Consider the following 18,778-nt stretch of genomic DNA (forward strand, 5'->3'; position numbering starts at 1 on the left):
AGTATGTCGACGTTTAATTTGATCTATCCCGTGAATGATCACATGTAACAACAGTTAGCTGCAGCTGAAATGGGCTTAAGACAATCGACAGATATATGTGTTGATTAGGCAGGTAATTGAGATGTTGATTGATTCCATGGAGCTTATTAATTCACATAAGTAGCTAGATTTTGCTTTACTGCTACTCAACTTGTAATCTCTCTGATCCGACCCCTTTTCCGTGGCATCTCACCTCGATCTCGTGCTAGCTTAATAAAGTTGTTCAACGCCACATGCATGCTTCTTCATGTGCATCAAGTGTTTGTACTTCATCAATACTTGCAAGGACTCTTGATTAAGCTAGGCTAATTCACAAAATTATAATTGGTATTTCACTGTTAACATGAATCTCTTTGCTCACCAATCTGAATCTGTTGCTTATCGATCTCAGGCAGTGTTAATCAGTTTGATTATGTCTTCAAGAAATTAAATACATCATGTGTGTAAAAATCAAGTTGGATGCTCCAGCTAGCTAGCTAGAATCTTGCTTCTACAACAAAATTGGAAGTGAAGTCAAATGCTATTAGCATCTACTAGCTATAAAGTAGTAATTTCCAAAGTAATTAACTTCCAAGGCACGATTATTTTGTCCCACATTGCAAGGCTGAGAAAGATGACAAGTGTTCATCGATCAAGATACTTCATGCTAGTTAGTGCTTAGTCTTGTTATTCTTATTTATTAATTATTGTGATGACGCAGTTTGAGGGAATCATGGTATAGTCTGAAAGTCTGAAGTTTACTGTGGAAGAGAGCCCTGTCATGTTGCTTTTGGTGAATGGTGCTGCGCTTTAATTAATTTTATGGGAGGTCAAAAGAAAATTGAAGTGAAACAATCATGAATATATGGTTGAATGAATAGATTTTGGAAGTGGACAGATGCTTCTCGTGTTCGATCGTCACTCAACAATTTGGTAATCACGCCTTAATTGGTCGATCGACGCCAGAATAACATGGCTAGTTTAATCTTACTTAATTTCGGGAATCGGATAATCTTATCGGTGAGCAATATTAGTATACAATCTGCTCCATGATGCAGGATAAATTACTTTTCAGATACAAGCGGATATAGTTCACTGTTGGTGGCAGATATAGTTAACTAGATTAATACTAACAGTTTGGTGATGATGCTCTCCTACGTGAACCAAGGCGTCATCTAGAACAGATTTTCTGAGATTTGGACTAGTAAACTTTACGAAAATGAAAATCTTGTAAAACCAACGTATTCCAAAGGAATCATCGGTGCATTTTCTTTTCCCAGTTACATGATAGACGCACACTCACCGACTCACGCAAACCATTACACCGTAACACTACGCTCGCACCTTTCAACACATGTTCAAAAAGACGGAAATCAGTGGCATATCCTTAATCAATATTAGTAAAATTTAAATTCTGCTAAAAGTCCACATATAAGTGTGATATTTTAGGTACTAGGATTTAAACCCAGGCTTTCCAGGTATATGTTCTTTTCGAGCAAATATAATACTGGATTATTGAACGTCTGAAACATGCTTCCCTTTTAAATTGTGCCATTGTTAAAGAAAAACTTTATAAGAAGTAATTCATTCGTTTAACCCCTTGAACAATGATCACAAATCATCCATTTATGTATACCCATTTAACTATTTAGAAAAAAAAATAAAGTCAGCCACTACTCATCTTTTCTAAAACTATAAGCATTTCTAAGCTACAAATCTACATAATTGTCTATGATTGTATGTCATAAGATTGAGATAGCGATTATACAACTTTTGCTAATTATGAATAGAGATTCACAAATATACTTCAATAAATATATACTCCTTATCCTATATTGGTTATTTGTTATTTTAGTTGGGTGTTTTTAATTTTATTTAAAATACACTTGTTTAGAGTGCTACGTTATAATAATAGGCTGTAGGTTTATTCTATTCTATTATTTTTGAAAGAAAAAAAAGCAATGGCTAGCGATAGATGGATAGATGGCGCACTGCGATGGCGACGAAAAAATTCAAGCAGGAGGTGGCGCCGGTGGTGCAGGGGAACTGGGCAACGTCTCCAACTCTAGTCTAGAGAGCTATAGCGGCGTGCCACGTGTCCCATTTTACCTATTACTAGAATACTAGATTATTAACCTGTTGCTTGTTTGTGGTTGACTCCTGAGAAAGTTGGAGAAGGTTGTTCATATTATTGTCAAAATAAATCTTATTAAATTTTTATAAGTTGACAATATCATTAAAATTTTAACATAATTTATTATGTGTTTAAAAAAATTTAACAACAAACTAAATGTAAGAATTTTTTAATAATTTTGTCAAAAAAAATAATATGGTTAAATATATCGTTGAACAGCCCCGTAGAATTAGGGCTAGTCGATTGCCATATAAAGAAATAAAAATAAGTAAAAGCTAACATTTAGCAATTTTGATGTTTTTAATGTGATTTTTTTCATTATTAACTTTTTAAGAGATAAAAAATGATTTAGTCGTTACGATTTATAATAAGCTTTTATCATTCGATGTGGCACTTACTTTCAACGCAAGTACTCTTAATTTTAAATAAACAAGTAAAAACTCTAACGAAAAAAAAAGCTATCTGATTTTGATCTCTCCATTTTTAAGTTATTTTTTTTGACTTTCGACAAGCTCCTACCGTATAGATTAAAAAAAAGAAAAAAAAAAACAGAGTCGCTTACATATATATGGCCCAGAGGCAGTGATTGTCACATCACATGCACGAGACACCCGCGCGCTCTCATTTTTTTTTCAACTACATACAAACTCAAATCCTCCTCTTCTTCGACCTCGCCTCCTCCTCCGCCGCCGCCGCCGCATTTCGCCGATGGGGATGTCCTCGCCGGTGACGGAGGCGGAGATGGCGACGGTGAAGACGTCGTCCAACGGCGTGTGGCAGGGGGACGACCCGCTCCACTTCGCCTTCCCGCTCCTCATCCTCCAAGCTCTCCTCATCCTCCTCCTCAGCCGCCTCCTCGCCCTCCTGCTCCGCCCGCTCCGCCAGCCCAAGGTCATCGCCGAGATCGTCGCCGGCATCCTCCTCGGCCCCTCCGCGCTCGGCCGCAACAAGGCCTACCTCCGCGCGCTCTTCCCGCCCTGGAGCGCGCCCGTGCTCGAGTCAGTCGCCAGCCTCGGCCTCCTCTTCTTCCTCTTCCTCGTCGGCCTCGAGCTCGACCTCCGCTCCGTGCGCCGTAGCGGCCGCCGCGCCTTCGCCATCGCCGCCGCGGGGATCTCGCTCCCGTTCGCGTGCGGCGTCGGCGTCGCCTTCGTCCTCCGCGGCGAGCTCCCGGGCGCCGCGCGGGCGGGCTACGCGCCGTTCCTCGTCTTCATGGGCGTCGCGCTCTCCATCACCGCGTTCCCCGTCCTCGCGCGCATCCTCGCCGAGCTGAAGCTGCTCACCACCCCCATCGGCGAGACGGCGCTGGCGGCGGCGGCGTTCAACGACGTGGCGGCGTGGGTGCTGCTCGCTCTGGCCGTGGCCATCTCGGGCAGCGGCGACCACCGGAGCCCCATCGTCTCCCTCTGGGTGCTCCTGTCGGGCGCGGCGTTCGTCACAATATGGATGGTGTTCGTCAAGCCGGCCATGGCGTGGGTGGCGCGGCGGTCGGACGGGCAGGGCGGCGGCGAGGTGTGGGTGGCGGCGACGCTGGCGGGCGTTCTGGCGTCGGGGCTCGCCACGGACATGATCGGGATCCACGCCATCTTCGGGGCGTTCGTGTTCGGGCTGACGGTGCCCAAGGAGGGGGAGTTCGCGGGGAGGGTGACGGAGAGGGTGGAGGACCTGGTGTCGGAGCTGCTGCTGCCGCTCTACTTCGCGTCGAGCGGCCTCAAGACGGACGTCGCCACCATCCGGGGCGGCGGGGCGTGGGGGATGCTGGCGCTCGTCATCGGGACGGCGTGCGCCGGGAAGATCGTCGGGACGTTCGCGGTGGCCATGGCGTGCGGGATGTCGGCGCGCGAGGCGCTGGTGCTCGGCGTCGTCATGAACACCAAGGGCCTCGTCGAGCTCATCGTCCTCAACATTGGCAGAGAACGCAAGGTGCCTCTAATTTTCCTCTTCTTCTACTCATACATGTACAAATTTACCTACTGGTATAATACCAAGTATAATACAATTATCTAAAAAAATACTAGCAGTAAGTACCATGTATTTTTGTTGATTTTATTTTTACAGATATTTTTGTTGATTTTAAATTTAGAGGGTTTTTTATTGATTTTTTTAGAGGTGTTTTAGCTGAATTACATACTCCGTACTCCCTCCAGTTTCATTTTAATTGACGTTTTGGATAATGACACGGTCTACAAGATATATTTTTGACCTTATTTTTCTATTATAATATATATAATAAATAAATGCATTTTTACTTTTATTGTAGTGCTTTGAAAGAGAAATTTTTATATGTTGTTTTAGTTTTTTTAAACTAAATATTTTTAAAGTTATTGATGGTCAAAGTTATAAAAAAATGACCTCAATCTTGTTCAAAACGTCAATTAATATAGAACCACAGGAAGTATCTTTTTAGAGGAGGTATTTTTGTTGAATTAGTTCTCCATTTTTAGAGTCAAAGTTATTGTTGAGTTGCCCTGCAATGAGAAATGGAAGGAGCCAAAAGAAAGGCTCTTGTGAGGACAAAAGCAGAGGTCACCTGTTACATGCTTCCTGTTGCTGTTCTACACTGTTTTTTTCCTCATTTTCTTTTTCTTTTCTTTTTTTGAGACGTGCTGTTTCCTGTGACTTTTGAGAAATTTTCTTGGTTTTGGAAGTATGAATGAATTTCACAGATGCAAACAACAAAGGTAGTCTGATCCACATGAATCTTCTCTTCTGGTTTCTGAATAGAGTGCATAGGGAAGTGGGACACACTGACCACACTGTTGTCAAGAGTTCAAAGTTCAATGTTGCATTTGATGATGCTTGCCATCCGTAGACCATCCAGAGTTGCAATGTATAGGTGCAGTAAAAAAGCAGCCTCTTCTTCAAACTGCACCATTCAGAGCTTGAAGATGAGCGGCGTGAAGTCGCTGACAGGTGGGCTCCATTCAGGGCTTGAGGGCTCCGCCGTCCATCTGTCAGTCATGCAACCGAGGGCGACGTAGCACTAAATAAGTCAATGCCATGCATTTTGATTTTTTTTTTGGGAACTATGCATTTTGATTTTGATTTTGGCTCCATCCAAGATATGGATTTTGAACCAATAAAAATGCATCCAAAACGAGTGCAAAATTATTACCCATCCGTTTCAATTTATAAGACGTTTTAACTTTGGTTAAAGTCAAATAGCTTTTAGTTTAACCAAGTTATAGAAAAAAGTAGTAATATTTTCAACCTAAGACAAATTTATTATGAAAATATATTTAATTATTGATCTGATGAAACTATTTTATTATTATAAATAATACTATATTTGTTCATAAATTTAGTTAAAATTAAAACAATTTGATCTTAATCATAGTTAAAACGTCTTACAATAAAAAATGGAGAGAGTAATGAGTAATGTTTTGTGTGTTGGTGTAACACAGGTGCTGGACGAGGAGACGTTTGCGATCCTGGTGCTAATGGCGCTGGTCACCACCTTCATCACCACCCCCACAGTCATGGCCATCTACAAGCCGGCGCGCAACGCCGGCCGCCGCCGCCTGCACCACCGCAAGCTGCATGGCCCCTCCGCGCCGTCCTCACCGTCCGCGGCTGCCACCGCCGGCGCCAAGGAGCTGCGCGTGCTGGCCTGCATACACGGCGGCCACGACGTGCCGGCGCTGATCAACCTCATCGAGACCATCCGCGGCCACACCCAGCCGCGCCGCCTCGTCAAGCTCTACATCCTCCGCATGGTCGAGCTCACCGAGCGCACCTCCTCCATCCTCATGGCCCGCGCCGCGCGCCGCAACGGCGTCCCCTTCCTCCGCCCTCGCCGCGGCGGCGGCGACCAGGTCGACGTCGCCTTCGACACCTACGCGCAGCTCGGCCACGTCCACGTCCGCCCCATGACCGCCGTCTCCGCGCTCCACACCATCCACGACGACGTCGCCGCCGTCGCCGAGGACAAGCGCGTCTCCCTCGTCGTGCTCCCGTTCCACAAGCGCCACCCGGGCCACGGCCATGGCGACGACCTCGGCCCCGAGTGGCGCGCCGTCAACCGGAGGATCCTGCGCGAGGCGCCCTGCTCGGTCGCCGTCCTCGTCGACCGCGGCTTCGGCGGCGGCGAGCAGGTCAGCTCGGAGCAGGTCGCGCACGGCGTCTGCGTCGTCTTCTTCGGCGGGCCGGACGACCGCGAGGCGCTCGAGCTCGCCGGGAGGATGGCCGAGCACCCCGGCGTGCAGGTCACCGTCGTGCGGTTCGTCGACGGCAAGGAAGGTAGCGAGGAGCACGCCGAGGTGACGCTGCGCCCGTCGAACACCAAGAACGCCGACAAGAGCTACACCTTCTCAACGGCCATCGTCGACACCCACAAGGAGAAGGTAGGTACATCCCATCATCATCCATGGCGCAGCCATGATCATGAACAGCTAATGAGGTTGATGAAATTACACGGCGGTGCAGGAGCTGGACGAGGCGGCGGTGGCGGAATTCCGGCAGAGGATGGGGGCCATGGTGAGGTACGAGGAGAGGGTGGTGGTGGGGAACGTGATCGAGGAGGTGGTGTCGATCGGGAAGAGCCGGGAGTACGGCCTGGTGGTGGTCGGCAAGGGGCGGCTGCCGTCGGCGATGGTGGCGGAGCTGGCCGTCCGGGCGGCGGAGCACCCGGAGCTGGGGCCCATCGGCGACGCGCTGGCGTCGGCGGGGCACGGGGTGACGTCGTCGGTGCTGGTGGTGCAGCAGCATGACATGAGCAACGCCGACGAGCTGCCGGTGTCCATCGTCGTCGACGGCCACGCCCACGACGACGGCGAGCTCGGCGGCAACAAGGACATGGCCGAGCCATAAAAACACAGAAAAATCATTCACTAGCTAGGATGATGACGACGATGGTGATAAAGATAAATTACTCCTGTTTAATTAGCTAGCTTGTAATCGAATGGCAGAAAAAAATTTAAAATAAGCCAGATTTGCTAGTAGTATCATGCAAGCTTAAGTACTTTACACGTTTGTAATTTGTATATAACGTTCTTCAAATTACTTTCAAAAATTAATTTGAACTGTGTACTTTGCTTTTGAAATTGGGATACTCTCATACTCGTATAGTATGTAACATGAGACCACCACCATGGGCCGAAATGAGTGGATTGTATTGGGGAGGCCCGATGGAAGAAAGGGCGGCCCATGAAAAGATGCGGTGGGGCCCAACACACGGGTAGGTTATGTGGTGAGTGGATGACAGGTGGGCCCGCGGTCGGTCGGTGCCACCGAAAAGAAAATAATAGAAGAGGAGAAAGAAAAGGAGATGCGGCGAGCAAGCGAGCGTCCATTCCACGCGACTCCCCAACACAAATACCACCACCACCTCCCACACCCACACCAAGCGCAGAGCTCCAGAGAGAGAGAAGGGATCCATCGACGCGCGAGCGCTTTGCTTAGATTCCTTCGTCGCCGGCGAATCCGTCCCCTTCGCGCCGCCCGCAATGGTATACCCCCTCCGGCCTCATCTCATCTCATCTCATCTACCAGCTAGTCATCTTGTACATAGTAGGACTGTTTGCCCGCCTGCTGGTTCTTGATGCGTATGCGCACAGTAGTTTCTATCTTAGATTCGTAATCTGTTCGTCACACGTTTGTTGTAGATCTTAGTGTGTGTTCGTTGGTGAGATATTCACAATACCACAAGTGTTCTTGCTTTTTTTTCAAAAAAAAAAGAAAAATTATTGCTGCCTGGGTACTTTCCTTGCATCCGTTTAGTGCTACTATTCGGCTAGAGTGTTGGCAGTTTTTCCCTAGCAACAAAGATCTGTTCCAAATGCGCGAAGTTTAGTATCGATTCGGTGTCATAGTGATGAATGAACATGTGGAGTTGTAAGCAGGTGCCTTCAATTTTGCCATGGATGGTACAGGCCGTACAGCTAGAGTTCTTGATTATTATTTTTGTTGGGTAGAGTATATAGTTGGATTATATCCAGCCTTAGCTGAGCCTAACCTTTAGCTGGTCCTTCAAAGATTTTGTATATGGGGGGCGGCCGTAGTTGGCGACTACCTGGCTTGTGGCTCCCATTGCTTCTTCAGGAAACCCTTAGTGGCTTGTTTGGCATCTTGAGGAAAGGGGATTGGGAGTTTACACGAGGGAATTGATGGTGAGATTAAGATGGAAATTTGATTTTTCATCCCAGTCTCTTGTTTGGTAGAGGTGGTGGAAATTGACAGGGAGTTTAGTTGGAGATTAGGTCATTAGTGAAAACGGATGGCTGAGATTTGTTTAGGCGAAGTAAAGGAGGAATTCCCTCCCAATTACCTGCCCCTACCCAGGAATTGAAAAGGAGGGAGTTCCTTCCTCAATTCCCCATCCCCATCCCACCAAAATTCCCATGTCTCCCAATCAAACAAAACAGTTAATAGCCTCATCCCTCTAAACTCCCAATCCCTTCTAAAAACTCCCCCCAACCAAACGGGCCGTAGGTGTCAGGGCACCTAACATTCTTGAAAAGCTTATTGGTTTTATTTGAAGGAGTTATGTTTGTTTTGTCACACAGCATTGCTCTAGTAATCAGGTATGGAAAGTCCACAAGCAAGAATCGGGATCTTGCCTACTAGTCGTATGTGAATCGCATGTCTCTATTGATTGTTGCTCATACGACATGCCTAAAAAGGCTTGCTTAATTAACTGATGACGAGATGTGTGAAAGGGAATATGCATGACCAGTCATCATGTTGTTATTAACTATTTATGCGATTTTCACCCTGATGTTTGGTCCTCAGTCACGTTATCAACCTTTTGTTCTCCATAAGCATTATTATCATTGTCTGATGTGGACCTGTGAAGTGTTCATTACTTATCAGGCTGTGATATATGGACATCTCGCCAGCCGAGCTTGCGATCAACATAGTAGATCCTGTCACGGAATTCAGTTTGTTAGACAGCCTTTATCCTGCCAGGCATTTGCAGTGAATTGTGTTTTAATTCAGATTGAATATTTCAGCCAACCAATTACAGCCAATCTTACTATAAATAGTCATGGACAAATCATTTACTGCTTTCTGCATCCTCCCCTGTTTTTAATTAGTTGCTCTCACATCATGTACTTCCACAAATGTATCAACTGCAATATTAATATATGTAACGAGCAATGTTGAATTTATTTAGCTTGACTGTCTGCCTTGTTGTTACCTGTAGGCGAATGCAGCATCTGGGATGGCTGTGGACGATGAGTGCAAGCTCAAGTTCCTGGAGCTGAAGGCAAAGAGGACCTACCGCTTCATCATTTACAAGATAGACGAGAAGAAGAAGATGGTTGTCGTGGAGAAGGTTGGCGAGCCCGTACTGAACTACGACGATTTTGCCGCTAGCCTCCCTGCCAACGAATGCAGATACGCCATATTCGACTACGATTTCGTGACCGAGGAGAACTGCCAGAAGAGCAAGATATTCTTCATTGCATGGTACTACTTCCGCATCTCTCTTATCGGCTTCTCACAATATTACAACATCACCTGAAATGTAGTAGAAACTCTCGCTGATTGATTTTATATGCCAATGCAAAGGTCTCCTGATACATCGCGCGTGAGAAGCAAGATGATCTACGCGAGCTCCAAGGACAGGTTCAAGAGGGAGCTCGACGGCATTCAGGTGGAGCTCCAGGCGACCGATCCAACTGAGGTTGGCCTCGACGTGATCAGAGGCCGTGCAAACTGAGCATTGTTTTGATGCTGCTACCTATAAAAGTATGAGCTTCAGATGAGAATTTAGAGAGCTCCCCTGAGGCAATGGGTTATGACTTTGTTATCATCTTAGTACTACTCCTATCTAAGGGACGGTGTAAGGCTGTAATCTATGTGCGGTGCAATGATAAGGCTATCCTTTCTGCGTTTGATCATGACATCTCATCGCTGTTCGATTCTTTCTCGCTGGCGTCTGTTATGTTGAATGATGCAATTCTTCTGTAAGATTCCGCCTTTACCGAAATATCTCTAGTATCAAATTTAAATTGGAGTACGGATCCTCTTTGAACATACGGATCTATTTGAGATAATTTTGTCTGATCATCAACGAGAACTCGGAAGCGTGCCAACCTTGTGGGTCAATTGTAACGATAAAGCAGGGAGAATATAGTTCCCCCTTTTTCCTCTGATGATGAAATGGCAGGAGAAGTGTAGTTGAGCCTGCTGTTTTGGTGAAGACTGAAATGGTATCAGAAAGTCAGAATCCACTATAACCAATACAACAGCAGCTGATATATAATCATTGATCAAGGAAAACAACTGCAGCTCATAGATTAATGCTTACTAGCTTTGTCCATCAATACATACAAAAACCAGTCCAACAGTCATGGTAACTGCTCCAAATCAAAGCACGCCAGAAGTTCTCTTAACGCCTCACACAGCAGGAAACACAACAACAAACTGGATTTTATTTATCTACACATCCATCATATTTACATACCAAGGGAGAATCCGCAGGACTCATTTTCCTTTCTTTCAGGAAGCCTCAGCAGTGGAGAAATGCATTTTAGCAGCCGATTCACGCAAAAAGCTGCTTCCACATTTGGCGTCTTGACTGCTGATGCCATAATCCAATATATCGGTCTCATGTTTGTTGAGATCGTCTGGTGCTGAATTACTACTTGTGGTTTCAGCATCCTTGAGCCTATCAAATTCGCTGTGCATGAATCAGTTAGAATTTACTTGCATGTTTTGTGATGATGACAAAATAGCAGTGAAGAAAGCAATTTTACCCAGGAGCTTGGAGCACTGCTGAACTCTGGATAGCATTCTGGTGGTTTTTCTTGGACCTACCCTTTTGCTTTTGTTTCTGCTTCTGCTTATTCTTGTCCTTCTTCCGGGATTTGGACCGACGCTGGTAGCTGTTATTCACTGAATGACATACAGATGTCACTGGGGGGTCATACACGTCAGGGGCCCATTTGACGTGGCGACTTTCAGTTGATGAAGCCATCCCATTCTTTTGGCGGCTTCCTTTCATAGCAGATATGATCTTCAAAGTTGGCTGTTGCGAAGGAAAATGAGGCAACGTTAATAACAGAATAACAACAAAAGCGTTCCTAATAGCCACAAGGTTCCACGAGACAAATAGAAATAGGCCAACGTGAGGAGAAGAATATACTAATCAATTTCAAATGCAAAAGAAATGTTGGTTTGGTTGCTTGCACCATCAAATCCCAACTATAACCATATATATGCATAGAGATGTATACCACGCATGCCTTCAGCAGTACTATGGATGTGGTAACATCAAAAGGACAAGCATAGCAATTTATTCATCTCAGCAATATACCAATAACATTATGCTTATTTGATCTCTTACCTATAATAAGAGCAACAGGAAAGAATGGAAGAATATCATAGCATTCATATCTGATGCACGCTTTCTAAATATAGCATAAATAATAAGCGATAAATTTACATTACCACAAGAAATATCAACTCAGGCAATTAAGTCCAAATTTATATTATTATGACATGCAACAAATTGATCAGTGTTAACATCAATCCTACTGTTATTGGTGTCATTTAAAGAAGGCATTTGCTAATATAGACCAGCTATGCAATTCCAAGTCTTGGACTTGAGACACTCTACGGATAGTGCAAAAACAACCAGAGCTTTTTCCAATAATTTTTTCAAGTGGTTCAATATATTGTTGCTTTTAGATGACAGGAGAATAAAACCAAAAGATAATAATGTATGGATATTAACGATATTGAAGCGTTTCGATCAAACCATGTGTTCAGAATGAATATAAATCAAACATAAATTTGGTAAGTTAAAGTAGACATAAGCTACTCCCAGACAGCAGCTGGAAACCATTTTGCAGCAACTATCACTATAAGAACAACATCCTAGAATTGAGTTCAAATACACTTAATGAAGGTTAAGAAGATAACTATTAGTCCGAACATATAACCAATTTCTTATATATGATATGCTGTTTATGAAGATTAGATACTCACGGGCAGTGACACGGAGCGCTCATAGGTTGGCACATCCTTGGGATTCTTATCTGCATCACAGCATGAACCCTGCTGCTGTTGTGCCTCGCCGCTAGAGGGCGGAAACGTCATGCACTTCTGGAAGCCTTTCTTCACCCCCAAGCTGGTGGTACTGGAGAAATCCATGTACTTCCCAGCTTGTGACAAATTATCGGCATTCTCCGCCGCCACTCCAGAAGTAGCATCAGCCAGCGCAGAATGCTTCTCAGGCAGGCTCTTGCCGCCGTCTGCGCTACCCGATGAGGTGCCGTCGGATATCACTTCCGACACTCTCCCGAGATCACCACAGGAATGACCATCCATCAAGCAAACAACCTAGCACTCAAACCCTAACACCTCAAAAACCACAGTGAGCCGAGCTGATCCCCTGACGCTATAGCGCGGCTAATCCGATCCGATCCAACCCAATACAATCCAAACCAAACCAAACCGAGTGAGCGCGTCCAACCGATCCAACACAAATACTTGTAATTAAATCCAAATCAGCACGGGAAGAACAACAACAATAATCAGAGAAGTGTATCACCCTATAGCTACGAGAAGAAAAGGGGAAGAAATGGGAGGGCAACGGGGAGCAGGAGAAAGAGACGGGGAGAAGAGAGATTGGATGGCGTTAGGAGGATGAGAGGAGGTGGGGATGGAGAGACCAAGGCTTAAGGCGGTGGGAGCAAGCGGAGGGGAGGACGAGGGCGTCGACGCGGAGGAGGCGGCGCAGGGGCGAGGCCCCCTGCTCCGACGAAGGCATCGTGGATCTCCGCCGCCGCCCCCGCCGCCGGAGAGGTTGGTCGCCGGCGCCGCAGATCTGGAGCTCGGATCGGAGTCGGAGGAGACGCGTGCGGGTGGGTGAAGGGATGATGGGATTGGGGATATTTTTTTTCCTCCTCTCTCTAAAAATTCTTTTTTTCCTTCTCTTCTTTCCGAATACTTCTCTCTTGACGGTTGACGCAGTGTGTGGAGGGAGGGGGTTATATATACTCCATGACATCCGGGTGGATAAGGGGACACGTGTGCACGCGCTTGTCTGTAAGGCCCTGTCCAGGAATTTTTTACACTGTCTTAAAGAAAATCTTTACTTAAAAAAGGCTATACTATCCACTCCGATGAGATGATTGTGCAAAAAATAGAACGACTATTGTAGTGAGTACCTTTTTAATCCTATTTTTTGTTTCAATAACTCCTCTTCAGTTAACGTGAATTACCAGTACTACAGTATAGAAGAGATTGTGATACTATCCAAGCTATTTCTGTGAGTCCTTAAAATGGGATGACTGAAAAACTTTTTTTTATAAACATTAATTGGTCGTGTATTAGCAAACAATATATATATCGGTTCATGATGCATTGCCAGAATAGTGCTACGTCATAAGCAGAAAGACTACAAGTCATAAATGGGTTACCTACCCACATAATTACAGACAGGGACCCAACTCTTAGGCCAAACCGAAGGGCAACCAGAATGGCGATAAGTGCGATTAGGTACGCGAGAATTGGTGGTGTACATTGATGATATTGTTATTATCCCTCAGCCCGAGGAACAACATCTCCTGAATCTGAGGAAAGCGTTCGCAGTATAAGTTTCAAATGAATCCTTTGAAATGCGCCTTTGGTGTCTCGGCTGGTAACTTTCTCGTATTCTTAGTCCGTCAGAAGGGGATCGAGAAAATTAAATATAAACTAATGGTTTGCAAAATCAATGCTTCGGCCCTTCGCCTATAGGCGGCTTGGCGGGCAAGCTACCGAAGCGACTAGCTTCTACCGGAAGCAAAGCTTTGTAGAAGCTTCTAGAGGCATGAAGGTAGGAAGGCCGACCACTACATAAAGCGTAAGCAAGCACTTGCCTTTCAGTAAAGTATCCATTTTTTAGTGGTCCTTGCATTCACTCCTCCAAGGAGGTGGGAATTCATCCATAGTACACCTATCTATGGAAAAGTTCTTTTGAAAGATTTCCCTAACACTTATTCGATAGGATATTGTTGATGCAAAAAACACACACTGGCCTGGAAGATCTGCTTAACTCTTGTGCAGGTCCAAAATTTCGCTTTTAGGTTCGTGAGCGTGCCAGTTGATTTGATCCTGCAATCAACAAGAAAGAAAGACAAGAGAAACACGGTTAAATCCATAAACGATAGCCGATCGGCTAGTTGCCGATGATATATCATTTATCTTCAAGCCGATGTCATGTTTGGAATTGATCGACAGTCATGAATAAATAAGATAAGACTAAATCTACTCGATCGGCTGTAGATATTAACGACATATAATCATTCCTTCGATGTATATTTAGACTAAGTGATTGGGATAGATCGGTCACCATGCCGAGACAGTATAAATCACTTAAGTCGAAAGATACATTAAAGCAATGATTATATAGACGTTTAATAGCATAGCCGATCAGATAGATCTAGCATGTATCGGCTAATACTCCGATACCACTTTATACTAAGATATTAAAACATGCAAAATATATTAAACAAGAAGCCTAATATACCTTAATGCAATAAGATATTAACATAAAGGGCAGACCTAGCATATCAATCAAGCATATGAGATATAAAGTTGCTAAATCAGGTAAGATCGGCTGAAACCCCGACACTATCTCTATCGATAATCTTAAAACAAGCCAGATATTATAATTATGGATATTACTTAATAGATCGAATCCAACCGATGCAGCATTAAGCATAAAGATAAATATGAGATCTAGGCAGGATGATGAAAACCTCTAAAAGATGGTTGATACACGATATAATCTAGATTAATAACGAGACATAACTCTATTGACTACTTTCTAGTAGTATAAAACAACCGATAACAAGTTATATAGCGCAACTAACAGAGATTGCAAAGTGTATAAGATAACTCGACGAATTACATAAACAGGATTAGAGTGTCATAAAGATGGAAGCACTAATCCCAAGAACGCAAGCCGTCATGACAAGTTTACCTCTAGTTGAAGATCGGAATCGATGCAGCTCAACCCGAAAGTAAGAACTCGTCGAAATAGAAGAAAGTGAAAAGGGTGGCGATGCGCCGAAAGTGTTATTGAACTGTTGTTGTAAATTACATGGGGTCGGGTTATATTTATACCCGAGATACATGATAAGTCCATGCCGGACAAGTTCCTTATCTCTAACAAATTCTAAGATACAAGTCTTTACGGTAGACTTTTGCCCAAACATATCTCTAAAGAAACTATTCAAAATATTCTAATTAATAGATACAATTGCCTTATCTGAGAGCTTATCCCCATCGTGGCAATCCTTTCGTAACACTTTGATCGACTTCAAACACGGTCCCACAGCCATCTTAATAGAATCGGTTGTATCGGCTATCCCTTGTCCGATCTATCTCAACCGATGCAGACTCTAGCCAATGCCTCCGCAGCCGATACGCACTCTGTTCTTCGATCACAATCCTTTGCCGAATCCACTTCGATTCCAATGCCGAACCTGGTCCATTACTTACCAAATTTGTTAAGTCGTTAACAGATATGTAATAACGCAAGCCTGAACCTTCTTCTTTTACTATTTTATATAAAATTGGTTTTTTTTACCTCCCTTCCCTATTTGACTCTCAAACTAATTGTCTATGTTACTTATGCCAGTAAGATAATAGTGGAAAAAGAAAAAAAATATAACTACCTTGAACCGTTTATAAAATGTCTTGAGTGAATCGCTCCTTACTTTTGTCGTCTCACTTATCGGTTTTCTCTCCTTTGGTGGTCTCACCTTTACTGGACATGAATGAAAAACATATAACTAGATAGCTTATATCATTTTTTTTCTTTTTGCCTTCTTTTGAAAAACTTATGTTTACATTTCGTATATCTCTACTTAAGTTAGAGTTAATGATTGAAATTTTTGGTCTTAGTCATTGCAGTATTGGTCTTAGTTGGTTCGTATTAGTTATTTTTCCACACCCCTACAATTGGTTCCTCGAACACGGCATGAAATTGACAAACCATTGCATGTTGGGAAAAAGTCCATTTTGACTCAATTAGCTATATATACGTTCTAATTCATATCCCACAACCACAAAACACAGTATAAAAGCTCCCTCAACTACGAGATTAATTTATATCCTCAAACGCTTTTGAAAGCGATTTTGTCGTGCATGGTATTATGTTGACGGTCCACTCAGGAAAAAACATCTTAGTTTCTCCTCCATCTTCTCTATATCCCCTCCTCTATTTTGTCGTATATATTAACACCTATGTGTTTGGCGGCATCTTCAACACCTGTGGTAGATTCAGGATATTCGTGTCTTACCTCATGAAAGTGGCTCTCCGGGCCACATTGTCCTGAAGCTCTGCTCCAAGCTGTTTGACAGGGTTCGTGGTGTTCAACCCGACCAACTCGAGGAGTTCATTCTCGAGAGGTTCTTCACCACTTGTAGAGGAAAGGCTTGGCTGTTGGAGCACATGGTACATGGTCAGCCAGGAACGCCCAAACTATTGTGGTCACCATTGACGCCATCCCAAACTCCACCCTCGTGGCTCTCTCTATACGGTGAGTTTCTTGCAGAACTACCATGGTACACATAATCTTTACCCTCAACAGTAGTGCAACGGTTCATCGGGAAGACGAGCCTCTTCTTGTGTACCGTTGTTCACATATCATCATCACGTTCTTGATTCAACCAGAGCACCTTTGACAGTGTTGTCTTCACCGTTAGATTCGTGCAGCTGCGATCTACTTGCAAGACATCGTGCCCTCACTGGATTTTTTTTTGAATGCCACCACCGCGCGGGGAGGGGGGGGGACTCCCCACCTGAATTAGAATTAAAGGAAACTCCAAAACTGTACAAAGCCCTCATTGGATTCCATCGTCAAAACCGCTCAGAAGGCAAAATGCAATATAATGGATGTTCGAGGGAGGCAAAATGGACTGTATTTTTGCCTGTGTGCCACCGCCATGAATTTCGTGGGCCAGATTAGTTGGTGGGCTGGGTCACCCTTCCACATCAATTCAGTCGCGTCGCTAGCGTCCGGCTCCATCGACCACTCCGTCAAGTTCTATTCTTTCCCAGGTTCTTAGATCTGACTGCCCGTGATGCAATTTTTCCTAATCTCGGTCATTTCCATGGCCATATTTGTGAAATTTTGCTTCGGATTTCCTTCCAGAGGAATAATGCTTACAGGAACTAATTCAGAGGAACACAATCCTTCATGAACAAGAACTCTACTACTGGATCGGAACCATAGAGGAAAATTTAGAAGAATTAACATCACAAAGTTCTTCCAAGTGCGCGCATGCATCACAGAAGATGAGGGAAACAACATCACTGCATTAGACAAATGGTTAAAGTGCAAGGAGAAGACAAAGCGGACGAAGAGGAGGAGAGCGCAGGTCGGCGCATGAAGCATCTAGGCCCCCGTTGTTAATTTTGGTAATTAATGACAAACGCTAATTGTGGACTAACCATTGCTATTGAGATAATATTTTAAGTTAGGTCCATGTCATGTGTGCGCATGGATGACTATCGATGGATTAAAATTGACGGCGCAAAGCAAAGAGAAAGAAGACGGTAAAACTAGTGCTTTAATTTAGAATTGATCGAGGTGTAGGGCGATCAAATTTGCTAGTTTATTTTTTAGTTTCGCCGTACTATTAAGAGAGGTAATGACCTAGCAAAGAGATGATTTTAATTGCCACATTAGGTCATTGTGCATTTAGACTTGTGCTCGCTTTTCATCACACACACAATCACTTGGGATTTCACTGGTTTCGGCCTGACCAGGGGCGGTCAGACCGGCCACATAGTGGCGGTCTGACCGGCGTGCCCTGGCCGATCTGACCGGCCACGAGACGGTGGTCTGACTGGTGCATAAGGCCGGTCTGACCGGCGGCACATGCGCGGTCAGACCGGCCCCCTGGAGGCCGGGATGGTGCTGCTCGGGGTGGCCGATACAGAGCCGACGGAGCCGTATTCGGTCAGACCGAGCCGATGGCGGTCTGACCGAGCCGAGGCCGGTCTGACCGCCCACTCAACGCCGGTCTGACCGGCCAGGCCGATGGGGCCCTCTGACAGCACTACAACGGCTAGTTTTCTAGCCATTGCAGAGTAGCACGGTCTGACCGGCCGCATACCTCCGGTTAGACCGGCAGAGCACAAAGTTGGGGGATTTCGCCCCCAACGGCTAGTTTTGGTTGGTGGGAGTATAAATACTCCCCCTCCAGCAGCAAGGGGTCTCTCTTGGCATCCAATTCAATTGCATACACCCCTTGCACCTTTCTCACACCCACTTGAGCTTTGTGTTCATCTATCTAGTGTGTTAGAGGGTTAATTAGCCAAGAGTCAAGTGCATTGCTTCCATTTGTAGAGCTAGTGTGGCACTTGATTGATCATCTCCACGCCGGGTCATTGCTTGTTACTCTTGGAGGTTGCCGCCTCCTAGACGGCTTGTGGAGGAGTTGCCCGGTAACCTCTCCGAGAAGATTGTGGAGGAGGCCCGGCGCCGGTTTGTGAGTGGTTTGGAGTTCACCATCTTCGGAGTGAAGGAAGAACAACCCTAGTGATCGAGGCTTGGGTAGTCCTCTCCGTGGGCCGGCTCCCGCCTTGCCCACCCCTTGACGAAGGGGGCGTGCGGTGGCTTCGTGGTTGAGCGGTGGAGTTGGGCTCGCCTCAACGGGGAGTAGGAAACCGACGAGTTT

General features: G+C 45.1%; 3 protein-coding genes across 4 annotated transcripts; 2 read left to right on the forward strand and 1 right to left on the reverse strand.

Annotated features, from left to right (window-relative positions):
* Nucleotides 1–2,745: 2,745 nt before the first annotated feature.
* Nucleotides 2,746–7,188, forward strand: LOC4337604 (cation/H(+) antiporter 20). Its single transcript, NM_001420038.1, has 3 exons — nt 2,746–4,072; nt 5,554–6,492; nt 6,575–7,188. The coding sequence occupies exons 1-3, from the start codon at nt 2,861–2,863 to the stop codon at nt 6,956–6,958; spliced, it is 2,535 nt and encodes an 844-aa protein (NP_001406967.1). The 5' UTR covers nt 2,746–2,860; the 3' UTR covers nt 6,959–7,188.
* A 231-nt stretch (nt 7,189–7,419) lies between these two features.
* Nucleotides 7,420–9,997, forward strand: LOC4337605 (actin-depolymerizing factor 7-like). The gene is made up of 3 exons (NM_001420040.1): nt 7,420–7,596; nt 9,294–9,559; nt 9,662–9,997. Exons 1-3 carry the CDS (start codon nt 7,594–7,596, stop codon nt 9,810–9,812), a joined length of 420 nt encoding a protein of 139 aa, NP_001406969.1. The 5' UTR covers nt 7,420–7,593; the 3' UTR covers nt 9,813–9,997.
* A 333-nt stretch (nt 9,998–10,330) lies between these two features.
* On the reverse strand, nt 10,331–13,065 carry LOC4337606 (uncharacterized). Of its 2 annotated transcripts, none has more exons than NM_001420063.1 (3): nt 12,086–13,065; nt 10,852–11,123; nt 10,331–10,763 (listed from the first exon to the last, which is right to left on the reverse strand). In NM_001420063.1, the coding sequence occupies exons 1-3, from the start codon at nt 12,425–12,427 to the stop codon at nt 10,595–10,597; spliced, it is 783 nt and encodes a 260-aa protein (NP_001406992.1). In that variant the 5' UTR covers nt 12,428–13,065; the 3' UTR covers nt 10,331–10,594. The 2 variants fall into 2 exon arrangements, with proteins under 2 accessions (NP_001406992.1, NP_001406988.1); NM_001420059.1 differs by having other exon boundaries at nt 10,331–10,775.
* Nucleotides 13,066–18,778: the final 5,713 nt, after the last annotated feature.

Source organism: Oryza sativa, chromosome 5, assembly GCF_034140825.1.
Source record: "Oryza sativa Japonica Group chromosome 5, ASM3414082v1".
Classification (NCBI taxonomy): domain Eukaryota; kingdom Viridiplantae; phylum Streptophyta; class Magnoliopsida; order Poales; family Poaceae; genus Oryza; species Oryza sativa.